Raw genomic sequence first — 12456 nt, forward strand, 5'->3', positions numbered from 1 at the left:
CACCTCCGTGAATAGCAATAGGAGATGGGGGAGCTGGAGAGGCCAACATCATTTGAGAAACTCGATCAGAAATCCATTGGGTCCTGGAGTTTTTCCCGGAGCCATGGCTGACAGGGTCTCCCTGATCTCCTCAACTGCCATCAGCTGATCACGATCCAGGAATGTGGGGGGTTGAATGCAGTGTAGAATCTTTCATTATCGGCCACGCAATTTTTCGTGGAGGCCTGGGTGCCTCTGTGTAAGTTTCACGATCGTAGTCCACAAAAACCTGTGCTATTTCTCAAGTCTGTTCATGGAGGTAACCCTTAACGTCTCAAATTAAGGGCACCACTCTAGAGGCAGTATCCCTAGTGGCCAGCCAATATAAGGACTTCCCGGATTGATCCCTCTGCCCTCCAAAACTCTCTGGCCTCTTCCCGGGAAAGCTGTTGTAGGTTAGACCTGTCCAGTGTCAACTTGCGGTCCGAGTTAGCCAAGGTCCTTCGTTGTACCTGCCGCTCCAAGGAGGGGATCTGGGTCTCCAGAGCTGTCATCTGGGACAATTTGTACACCGCCCTGCCCTGGACATACCCCTTGATCAGCAACCGAAGATAGGTTTGCTGGCCGCCCATAGAGTTCTGGGCGAGGCCACTGTGCACTGGTTACCTCAAAATATGAGTGGAACTCTGTTTCTACAAAATCAGTGTGGGCTTGGTCAGTGAGATATCCGGTGTTAATGCGCCACATGGGTCTCCAGTTCGACCTGGGGCGGGGCCATCCTAAGAAGGAAGGGGCGTGTTCCGAGATGCCCCAGGGAAGGATCTCAGTATCCGTGAGTTGGAAAACATCCAGTACCAGGAGCCGTATCTGGTCAATGCACTACACGGTCTTATGTGCTGCTGATGCATGGGTGTATGCTGTTCGTCGGGTTACAGTGTTCTCCACACGTCCCATCTAGTTCGCCCAGGAGGAAAGCTGTCTGGAGCACGCTTGGTGTCCGGGTCTGAGTTTTTGCATATCTAGTTGGGAGACCGCATTAAAGTCACCCCTATTACTATGACACTCTGAGGAAGGGTCAGCAGAAGATCCCAACCTGTCTGCAATGTGGACTCGAGATGATGTTGCGAAACATAGGCCAACAAGAAATTGTAGTACCTGCCCTCTAGGTGACTCTCAATCCTCACATATCACCCCTGGGGATCTTCGTGGGAGGCAGACACCACCAACGGGAACCCCTTGTGCAGTAAAATGGTCACTCCTCATGAGCCCTGGGAGAATCCAGGATAGAACACTCTATCATAGCTGAAATAACCCAGAAAGGAACAATGTGCTTCCATAAACCATGTGCTTCCGGTAAGGAGTCGGTGGCAGCTTCTCCCACCCCGCTTGGCGCCGACCTTGTATTTTACATCTGTCACGCTGTGAAAACTCTGAGGTGGCTAGAGCAGAGCAATTGAATGATTTTAAAATTCACTTGGCACTGTAGTCACTGTTTTAATTGTTGAAACTGTACTGTACAATTGTGTAGCTACTAGCTGTGTAATATCACGCTGCTGATAAAATCCACTTACCTGCACTCACACAGGGTTTAGTAGTGGGACTGTTCCTTCTGCCCCCTGAACCGGCACTGCAGCCAATCGCGGTGTTTGGAGGGCGGGGCAGAGACGGGACACACGGAGAGTCGAGCGGTTAGCGCTCTAGACCTCCAGCATTTCAGGGCTATTTAGGCGGCGAGGAGGCGGGCGCGCTGTGCAGTAAGGAGTCGGTGGCAGCTTCTCCCACCCCGCTTGGCGCCGACCTTGTATTTTACATCTGTCACGCTGTGAAAACTCTGAGGTGGCTAGAGCAGAGCAATTGAATGATTTTAAAATTCACTTGGCACTGTAGTCACTGTTTTAATTGTTGAAACTGTACTGTACAATTGTGTAGCTACTAGCTGTGTAATATCACGCTGCTGATAAAATCCACTTACCTGCACTCACACAGGGTTTAGTAGTGGGACTGTTCCTTCTGCCTCCTGACCCCTGAACCGGCACTGCAGCCAATCGCGGTGTTTGGAGGGCGGGGCAGAGACGGGACACACGGAGAGTCGAGCGGTTAGCGCTCTAGACCTCCAGCATTTCAGGGCTATTTAGCCCCTCGTCGGCCCCAGCGCGCAGCGTTGGCGCGCAGGGTGGCGCCTACTCCTGCGCCTAAGACCAGCCCGTCTGCGCCCGTCCGCGACAGGACGGGGCTAGGGGCTGGAGGATATGGCGACTCTCCCTGGTGGCGTGGTGGAGGCACTTAGCTTCAGGCGGATAACATATACACCTCAGACTTTATTAGCTGTACGTAAGCATCTACCGGCTGTTTGTGCCGGTAAGATAGAGCACCACTTAGAGGGACCCTTTGCTTGTCTTACGTGTAGAACGCAGTTCTGTCACAATACAGAGGGAACTGCTCAACAGCAAAACCTCGACGCCAGGTTCACCACAGCGTCTAATACTGCTCATGGAACTCATAGGAAGCACAATTCCCTCTTGGGGAGTAAAAATCTGTTATGCAACGCACGATCATTAGTAAAACATGTCACACAGATTTGGGACATGATAGATACGGAGTTACCAGATATCTGTTTCATAACAGAAACCTGGCTTAAGCCTCACCTAGTCCCTGCCATTACGCTGAGCATCCCGTTAGGATACAAAATAATCAGAATGGATCGCCTCAACAAAGTAGGAGGGGGGGTTGCAATAGTGCACAAGGAGGAACTAAAAATTACCATTCTGGAGGAAATCAGTACCCCACAGATGGCTGGAATTGCTTCACATATATGATAACGGCTGATTGCATAATGCGATTTAGCAGGCCATTAACGTTTAAAGATAGGACCTTAACCCGCATCAATAGGGAAAAAAACTGGGGGGTGGCTGCCCCCGCAGGAAGACGCCTGGGGTACTGTGAGACTCAGCCACAAGGGGAATGCTCAAGGCGGCACCCCAGAACGTGTATGGTTGAAGTACGTGGAACATGTCAGTGGTGCATCTGGTCAAACCTAAAAGTACAAACAAGACGACCCATCCTCCCCAAGTGCCCGCGCCCCATACTTCCACTCCTGAAATATGTCACGCCAAACGCACACAAAACAACAATCAAATAGAGCCTAGAATCACCCAAAAGATCCTAGCTTCTCCCACGTTAAGAATTCGAAGTGCCTGACAGCAAGTAACAATATTTATTTATTTATTTTTATTTATTTATTTTGTATAGCGCAAACAGCTACCCAACAAAGGGTTTGCCGGCGCTTTGATTCAGTAGTAGTTGATCGGACAGCTGACTTAGATGTTAAATAGCCAGGTTTTTAAGGCCTTTCTGAATTTGATATAATTTACCTCTGAGCGCAAAGCTTGTGGCATAGTGTTCCACAGTGAGGGTCCAAGATAGGCGAAAGATTTACCGCCCATACGTGATAGTTTTATTTTAGGAACAACAAACTTATTAGCTGTTGCAGATCTCAGAGTCCTAGATGGATGGTAACAATGTACCAGATTTTGCAGATACTTAGGGGCTTTATTTGTAGAGATCTTATGCATGAAGCATAATGATTTGAATTTAATTCTGTTCTCTATTTTTAGCCAGTGCAGCTCACGTATAAGTTTGGTGGTGGATGAATGGATAGGAATTTTACCTAGCAGTCTCGCGGCTGCATTCTGCACAATTTGCAGTTTGCGAACTGTGGATTTATTAGCCCCCAAATATAGTGCATTAGCGTAATCTAACCTTGATGTTATTAAGGCATTAATGACAGTTTTTTTTGTATGGTCTGGTAGCATCCAACAAATTTTCTTTAACCACTTCAAGATGACAAAATAGGTGGCCGATGTTTTAACAGCTTGCTGGTGCATACTTAGTGTGTCATTGACAATAAAGCCTAGATTACGGGCCTGAGTCGTCGGAGTTGGAGGAGTATGTCATACCAGTGCTCCACCAACGAGGCAGCCAGATCAAAATATGAAACATTACAGTGAAAACTAGGTATGGACAGAGTATCCATGTTACACCCCCTCACTCGGTCTCCAGATCAGCCTCGCCTGGCAGCTGGGCATTCAGGGCTTCATGGGGGCACCTCTGCGCTCTAGTCCTGGGATTGGAAAAGGTCCAGAGTGCCCGAAAGCAGGGCGTTTGGGCCAACAGTGGAAGTCTAAGCATCTTGTCGGTTGGGGCTCGGCGAGTCCTGCCTCCCCCATGGGCAGGAACGAGCCTTCCAGGAGTGAGTGCACTTCTTCATGGGAGGTTTAGGACCGGGGTAGAATTCCCTCTCCCCGGCTGGGAGACTACCCCACTTGGGCCGTCAAAGTGTGCACTGCTCCTTTCGCCCACTCCCGGGAAGACCATTATCCTCGCATTTTGAATGCGTAGATCTTCCCACCCTGAAGGAAGGGTTAGCAGACTGTCTGGAGAGCTTTTCGCTAGAATTCACAAAGAGCATTTCCGAAAACACGACAGTTTTCCGTGCTGAGTCAGCCCCAGTCTGGACTTTCCCCACGGATTGTTTACTCCTTGAAGCACTTTAAGAGACTTGCACCATGCACGACGAAAATTTCCTATACACTGAGTCTAAAGATTTCATCTGACCCACCCTAGAGTCGAAGAATTATCGGTCTGCTGCCCTTGAGTATATTCGTGTACACTTTTATACTTTGGAGTACTTCCTACCCTGTACATGCTTTTGATCTTCGTGAATTTTGATGGTTTCACTTCAGCCCTTCCACTGAATAAATATATGTATGTCTCTCTACAGAAACGCTACGATTTGCAGTTTGTTGCCCGGCAAAGTTGAAATGGAACTGTAGAAACTCTATTTGCGCCCTGATGAAGGAATCCTCAATGGTGGCACTTTTTGCGAAACGCGCGTCGGCGCTTTCCTCTGTCTGTTGGTTTCGAGTGTGTTTGTAGTTTCTTCCCCTGATGTATCTGGTGATGGCTGGAAGTGTGTATGCCTGAGAGTCTGAATGGTTTATGTATATAATGTTTTATTGTCTTTTGTGCTGGGCTTATATCACCAGAGAAAATAATTTTATATGTCCATGTAAATAACTTTTTGCGGAAATGAAGTCTTCCGTATTAAGAAATGTATTAAAATAAAATGATTTGATACTTGACAGCGTTCTTGTGGGCAATTGCAATTATTTGAACTCTTTAGTCCTCTAGAATAATGGGAACTTCCCGTTCATGTTTTGAGTATTATTGAACTCCCTGGTGGGAAGTTCCCCCTTATCCTTTTATTAGGTTCAGGGTTCCCTTCCTTGTTGTACATTTGCGTAGATCTTGGTGCCTCATGGCCCAGCGGGGGATAGTGTCCCTGTCTCAGTGGAACGCAGGTGCAACCAGGGCAGCTCCAAGCCACCTCAGATGAGGGGGTTGAGGGATTGAGTGTTGTCAGTCAGTACACCGGAAGTAGGCACAACCTCTTCATTTGCTCCTCCATCAACAGTCCAGTAGTTGGGAAGGCGGGGAGGGGTCCCCCCCAGAAACAGGTCCTGCCTGCCAGCCCAGCAGAGTCTACAGCGGCTACTTTGTGTGTCTCGCACACTGCACCACACCAGGTGTGCTGCAGAAATGGTGGGCTCTCCAGTGAATGCCACCAACCCCCCCACAGTTATCAGGCCCTTGGTCACAGTCCAAGGAGACCATAGCAGAGGTGGTGGGGGTGGTGCAGGGTTCGGGATCCAGAGGGCACTTCGCTCAGGACCAGGACATGGGTAAGGAGTGGGGAGGTCAAACAACGTCAGTTCAGGGCTAGCCACCGCTACTTCCCAGGCATGCACTTTCCCAATCAACGGGACCCGGCACGTCCGACACTGCAAGTCCAGAGTCAGTGGCACATCACATGCCGCAGTGTCTTCCTCACCTCTGAGCCGCCCGACTGCTGAGATCCGCGCTCCCCAACCTCAAGGGAGCCAGCTGCGGCACTCCTCTGTATCAGCCCACCTCCTGTCGGTCCCGGAGTAGAGCCCCGACAGAGCCACCGGAGAAGAGTGCTGTGGGCTAACCCAGCACGCGAGTGCTGTGGGCTAACCCAGCACGCGGGTCCGACGCCCTCTTCCAGTTCCAAGGCTCAGTCGCGGACTGCCATCTTGTTCACGGCTAGTTGTGGCCACCGCAGCTTAGGTCTAATATGCGGTCTCGCAGCCACCAAAAGTTGACTCTGGGTCTCCGGGTTCACTGGACACAGTGGGGGAGACCAAAACCTTTACTGTCAGGTAAAGATGGTGGCCCTGGGATGCAGCCGGCATCTTGTTTGACGAAGCCACACCCCTGCGAGCAGTGTAGTTTAAGGAGAAGTATGAATGCAGTGCGTAGCCTCGCCAGCTTTTTGGCTACTCTCGGGTTGGAAGGACGTCTGTGAGCAGTACTCAGGGGGTCCTCTGACTGGCGCGTCATTACTGTATGTAATGCACATGAAGCCCTCTTTGCCCAGTGCAAGGGCTTCCAGTGAACTCGGGGAGGTGTGGGCTCATGTGCGCAGTGCAAAGCCTGCAAGGTAGGGGGCTCTGCATGCAAAAGCACAGCCTGGGATGGCGGGTGTATGCTTGATGAAGACTGCATGCAGTGAATAGTCTGGAAAGGGTGCTGTAAAAGGGCAGTATATTACCTTGCAAGAGCAGACTGTTTGAGGTGCACAGCCTTGATGAATCCTCTCTGCACAGGGCAGACCATCCAGCAGATTCTCTGTAGTTTATGGCTGTAGAATTGCATTTTTTTGTGGCAATTCTTGAAGGGAGCTCTGTGTGCAGTGATTGGTCTGAAAGGAGTATGCATATGTATACCTTTGTGAGGTGCAGGGAATATTCTCATGGAGACCTTATTCTGCAGTTCTTGGGTCGGAGGGTGCTTTAGGTTTTGTGCACATGCAGAGTAGATGAGGGACTGAAATGGTTCCCCTTGAGAGCATTTACTGTCTGTAGTATACCGCTAGGGCTGGCTATTGATGTGATGAGCACAACTCCAGTGGTGCAGATTTGCATACAGTGCACAGCTTGAGGGGCTTTGAACCAGTAGAGGACCTGAGCTGACCACCTTGTCTTTTTTCTCTACAGGGCCGCATAGAATACCTGGTGAAGTGGAAAGGATGGGCAATCAAGTGAGTACTTCAAACTTACTGAACACTCCAACTCCCACTTTCTGTAAAACAATCATTTTGCCCATTCTGTCTTCTGGAAACCCACTCCCCCTGGTTTTCGTATACTAAACAATCTCACTCACCAGCACTGGATCTTTCATAGTTTCATATGCCAAAATTATCCCCCGTTGTCAGACTCTGAACCCTCGGTTAGATCCTTACTGTAGCAGTGTAGGCCCTACGCGTAATTGCAATGATATTTCTCATAGATGTTAGTAACCCATTCACTGCATTATGTGTGAATCAATCTTCAGTCAATCAAATACCAGCAACTTAAAGTGCTTCCCGGCCAGATGTTTCCAATGGTTTTCACGGCATTTCTCTGTGAGGAACCCTCCGGAGGAGCTATTTATTGGAAGAGCTTTCTTCAATATTTTTTTTCTCTTTTGAAGCAGCCTTAGAATATCATGGTGGGAGAGTAGGGACAGAAGAAGTCACTCTTCAAAGCTTGTGAAAAGAAGAAAATCTTTGTGGGTGATCCACATTCAGAGTGTCTTTATCACTCTCAACCCAGCCACAATCCAAAGAGGTAAATTATGTCTCAATTTCTCTACAAAGACTCTTAAAGATCGTGAAAGAAGATTGGCTATTGCCATTCTTGAGGCAAAGGTGGAAAAAGCCACACAGTCAAGTCAAGATAATGGTACAGTGGTTCTGAAATGTAGTCTGTCAGCAAGACTGCCATGCAGGCTTGAAGACGCTCTCACCCTGCTTCAGACATCATGTCAGCTTCTATCTGATAACTCCTCTAAAGATTTGAATGCATCAAAAAGGCACACAGAAAAATCAGAAGAAAGCTGATTCGGTGAGAAAACTTTCACAAAGAAATTAAAGAAGGTCCCTCATGATACACCACCCAGAACAGCATCCCTTGAAAAACAAATGGACCCTTTAGTTATGTTGCCTGTTGAAAATTCAGCCTCGTTGGTGACGGAATGGAAATGACTAAGGAGATATTGACAAAAACATTGTTGACAATGGAAGAGGAATCATCCATGACGCTCTTGTTGACGGTATTGTCGGCCAACATGGAGACACCGACATCTTAGGCGATGACCTCTTTGTCGGTGACGATAACAACTTCATATGTCGACGATGCAAGCAGCATTGCCTACTCTTTCACTGACGACACCTTCGAAAAAGCTCTCAATGACAGTAGATATAACACAGAAACAGGCTGAATTTACAGAGCCATTACCTGTTCCTCCTTTTGAACTATCATCTCTCGCCTTTGTCTCCAGTGCCTCTGTTACCACCCACGAAGTTGCTACTAGATGTGTCCTCTGGCCCAAACGTTGATGAAGATGAACATAATATTGAAGACATGTAAGTGTTTTTTTAGCAAAGAAAATGACTATGATAACGTTGAAGACGATACTCGACAATCTGACTTTTAAAATCAGATATGTGGATACAGACGGTGACCACAACCCTATACTCTGCATTGCAAGGTCAATTAACTACGCTCGCCCTGATTTAGGCCAGTAAAAGTTGATGCAGGCAACCTCAGCCACATATGGTACAGATTTTATTATATATGTTTAATAATATACAAGAGATGGTTAAAGTCATGTATCGCACACTGCCACCTACTTCAAGGCCAGGTTCTGAGGAGTTGTCTGTGCCACAACCACCACCCTCACTTCCAGTGCTTCCGCACCACCAGAGGCAAGACCGCAACCCATTACTAAGCTGAAGACACCAGAAAAGAATGTACCCTCCCAAAACTTTAGAATCCTCAATAAAAATATTGTTGAACTCTGATGGTGATCTATCAACTGTAGAACATGAACACCCAGGACTATTGAGTCCTTTTGATGCTCTACAGGATGCAGACGACACTGGTTCTCCATGTTTGCATGTAATGTGTGATGATGGACATGATGCTTCTCATCAAGAGAATTCAACAACTCTAGTAGGAGACCCAGACTGGAATGATTTTTTAATTCCAGAGGAAGCAAGTCTCAGCATAAAACCAAGAGATTCCTCACCTGACGATATTGAGAGATTTCATGCTCTTATTGAAAAAGGGTTAATGGTTTAGCTTCCCAATTTCGCCAGTTGAAAAATGTTTCCTTTTTTATTTCAAAGAAGTTCAGAGATCAATACCTATATTAGACCATTTATGAGAAAAAGGCCTGGCAACCATGTAAAATCCAGCAACGGCTACCCTTAATCTATCAAGGATCGAGATAAAATATAGGTCTGCCGATACAGCATCACCTTATATTCATTACTCTCTGCTGCATTACAACAAAGGTGATGTAATCCTTCCACTTCTTGCTCTGCGCCCACGAACAAGTAAGGACGTAATAAGGATTCTATGGGTAAAAAAGTTAATTGATGCAGTTAATATTGCCACTGCCATTGGCTCACTTTGATATTCAACTATCCAGTGGTATAACTCAATTATTAGACAAGTTGCCGGAGGAAGACAAAGCCACATCTAAAGCAGTGATTAAAGACCGAGAACAAGCTTCGGCCTTTCTAATTAATGCAGCTATAGATGCATCCATCTGTGCTTTCTGTGAAATGAGCAACGCTACTGTTCTGAAATGGTACGGATGGTTGTAAAGCATGTCATTTAAGCCTGAAGTTCAGTCTAGAGCAACAATCATACCATTTGACTGTGCCAACATCTTTGGGGAAACAAGTGGATGAATCTCTTCAGTCAATAAAGACTGATACAGAAACTGCTAGATCTTTTGGTGTCTAGCAAACCTGATAATTTAGAATTTGTAGGAGACAAGGAAGTAGATCTTGTAATCAAGGATTGTTTTTTTGCTCATATAGAAAATATGGATCAGATTGACAACAATAAATGGCAAAGACAAGATCATCAAAGCAATTGCACTAATAATAGAGGACATGAAAGGAGCGGGAATCAGTCCTATAAATACAACTCTAAATGGGGACCAGCATTACTTCCCAGTGGAAGTGCGTTCTCTAACCCAATTGCTAGAAGGGGGCAGAATAGCACTATTCTAGGAAAACAGGCAACATATAACATCCGACCGATGGGTATTAGAAATAGTTTATCATGGTCATACCCTGGAGTGTGTAGAGAAGCCACTAGTTAGTCCACCATTAAAAAACATGATACCTCTCTCAGTTGCTGGTGAAGATTGCAATAACCATTGTAAAAGAAAGCAATAGGAGAAGTGCCGCCTAGAGAAACATCTCAGGGATTTTACTCCTGAGTTTTTCACATTTTGAAAAGATCAAGAGATAAGTGACAAATCCTGGATCTAAGAAATCCCAACAAATGCATGAAAATACAAAGTTTTCGTATGGTCACCCTGCAAGAGACTTTGCATTTTTTGACGGAAGGTAATATCCCAGCATCTGTTAATCTGGAGATCACTTATTTCAATATCCCTATATATGTCAAACATGAGATTATTTCGCCTCATTATGGCAGGCTGCCATTTCCAATTTAAAGTCTTGCCTTTTTGTCTGAAAACAGCGCCACGAGTTTTCACGAAATGCATGGCTAGAGCGGCAGCCTTCATAGGACAAAAAGGGGGTATGACATACCTGTACTTAGACTGGCTCTTATGGGCAACTACCTGTTTCAGGCTTTCAATCTCAAAATGTTAACTCTCTCCAATTTGGGACTAGCTATCAACCACAAAAAAGTCTTCACTAACACCGAGCAAGACTGATTATTTTTTTGTGGTGGGGGTGGGGTGGGGGGGCTCAAAGATTTACACATGCCTAAGTATGGTGTTTCCTTCTTCGGAGAGAGGGGAAAAGTTGATACAGCAACCAATCTCTTCGCAAACAAAGAACAATGCAACAGTGAAGAAACCAAAAGCAGTTCTCAGAACTATGTCCTTCTGTATTTTTCTGATTCCTCACTGTCCTTTACAGGTGAGGATCATTCAAAAACAGTTAAATTCCCATTGGCAACAGATTTAAGGAGATTGGGACTATGTTGTCCAATTGAAGTGAAGACGCCACTCAGATGGTGTTCGATAAGCGACAACCTTTTCAAGGGGCAACTATTAAATCTAGTGAAACCCAAAATATTGTTAACAGATTAATCCCTTACGAAATGAGGGCGCATCACCAGGATCTGAAAATGAACAATGTATGGATAACAGAAAAGTGCGATCTACACATAAATGTCCTAGAACGAAGAGCAGTATTATTAGCTTTGACAGCTTTTCTACCACTGGTACAGAACTCATCTTCCTCAGACGGGGATTTCCACAGTGGGACATGTTCAGAGAACAGCAACTGTCCCAACTTTGCCAGCAGGTGGCCATGCCTGGGATCCAGTCGAAATGCCTTTAAAATGGATTGAGTGGCTAATTTAATCTATTCCTTTCCTTCATTCCGCTTATCTTGATAGTCATTCACAAGTCATAAATGGAGCGCTGCATGGCCATCTGATAGCCCCAGCAGGGCCTTGGCAACATTGGTTCCAAGAACTGTGGAACATGTTGGTACAAACACTGATCCATTTCAAATTGGGCTCACACCTGCTATTAAAAAACGATGGACACATTTTATTTCATTACTCAAGTTTCTTCAAAATGACAGCGTGGCTCATCAGCACCTAGAATTTGGTCTCCTGCTGATCCTGTGAATTGCAAAGTAGTCTTGAAAGCCGCAAGAGCACCTTCTACTATCAAATCCTATAACACCAAGTGGATGGTTTTGTTATGTGGGCTATGAAAATAAAGCTAGATTCAGTTCAGATGTTACCCTTTGAATCTTTGCCATCTCTATTCTGTCTGGTGAAGCAAAGCTTGTTGATTGTTGATATCAAAGTACATCTAATTGCAATTTCAAGATTTTTGAGGAAATCCAATTAATCTTTTTTCTCCCAATGTATTATTGAGGAGTGTATGAAAGGACTGTTTAGACTCTACCCTGGCCCCCTTCCCCCACAATCTCTAAGATTGACTCTGGAGTAGCAGTTGATTACAGTTTTGGCAGCGTTGATGAGGCAACGTTTTGAACCAATCCACAAAGTAAGATGCCTATTATGATGGCGTGGTGGCGATCCGCACGCCACAACTCCCCGCCTGACCACCATATTACCATAGCAGGGTACCGCGGTGGATGGAAAGACCGTCCGCTGCTTTTCCCCAGGCTCGCAATAGTCACGATTGCCTGGCGGGCAGAAAAGGCCCACAATATGATGAGTGCGGTGTGCATGTCTTTTCTTGGCGGAGACTCTGCCATGGAAAGGCATGTGGAGAATGACATTGGGGGGCCCCCGGGGCGTGGTTGGCTGCACTGGGGGGTACCCATGGTACCCACCGTCATTGCCGGTTTGTCACAGTCAACTGTTGTCGCGTTTG

The 12456-nt window shown here is 46.4% G+C and overlaps 1 protein-coding gene and 1 long non-coding RNA gene across 2 annotated transcripts in view; one reads left to right on the forward strand and one right to left on the reverse strand.

The window, feature by feature from the left end:
• LOC144824486 (uncharacterized) overlaps window positions 1-12456 on the reverse strand; it is a 365120-nt gene that overhangs the window by 52191 nt on the left and 300473 nt on the right. The gene's annotated exons all lie outside the window — the stretch shown is intronic.
• CBX6 (chromobox 6) overlaps window positions 1-12456 on the forward strand; it is a 79725-nt gene that overhangs the window by 12825 nt on the left and 54444 nt on the right. The window contains exon 2 of the mRNA XM_078683518.1: window positions 7059-7102. Coding sequence (XP_078539644.1) covers window positions 7059-7102 — 44 coding nt within the window. The remainder of the gene's footprint in view (window positions 1-7058; window positions 7103-12456) is intronic.

The sequence above is a fragment of the Lissotriton helveticus genome, chromosome 1_1, assembly GCF_964261635.1.
Source record: "Lissotriton helveticus chromosome 1_1, aLisHel1.1, whole genome shotgun sequence".
Classification (NCBI taxonomy): domain Eukaryota; kingdom Metazoa; phylum Chordata; class Amphibia; order Caudata; family Salamandridae; genus Lissotriton; species Lissotriton helveticus.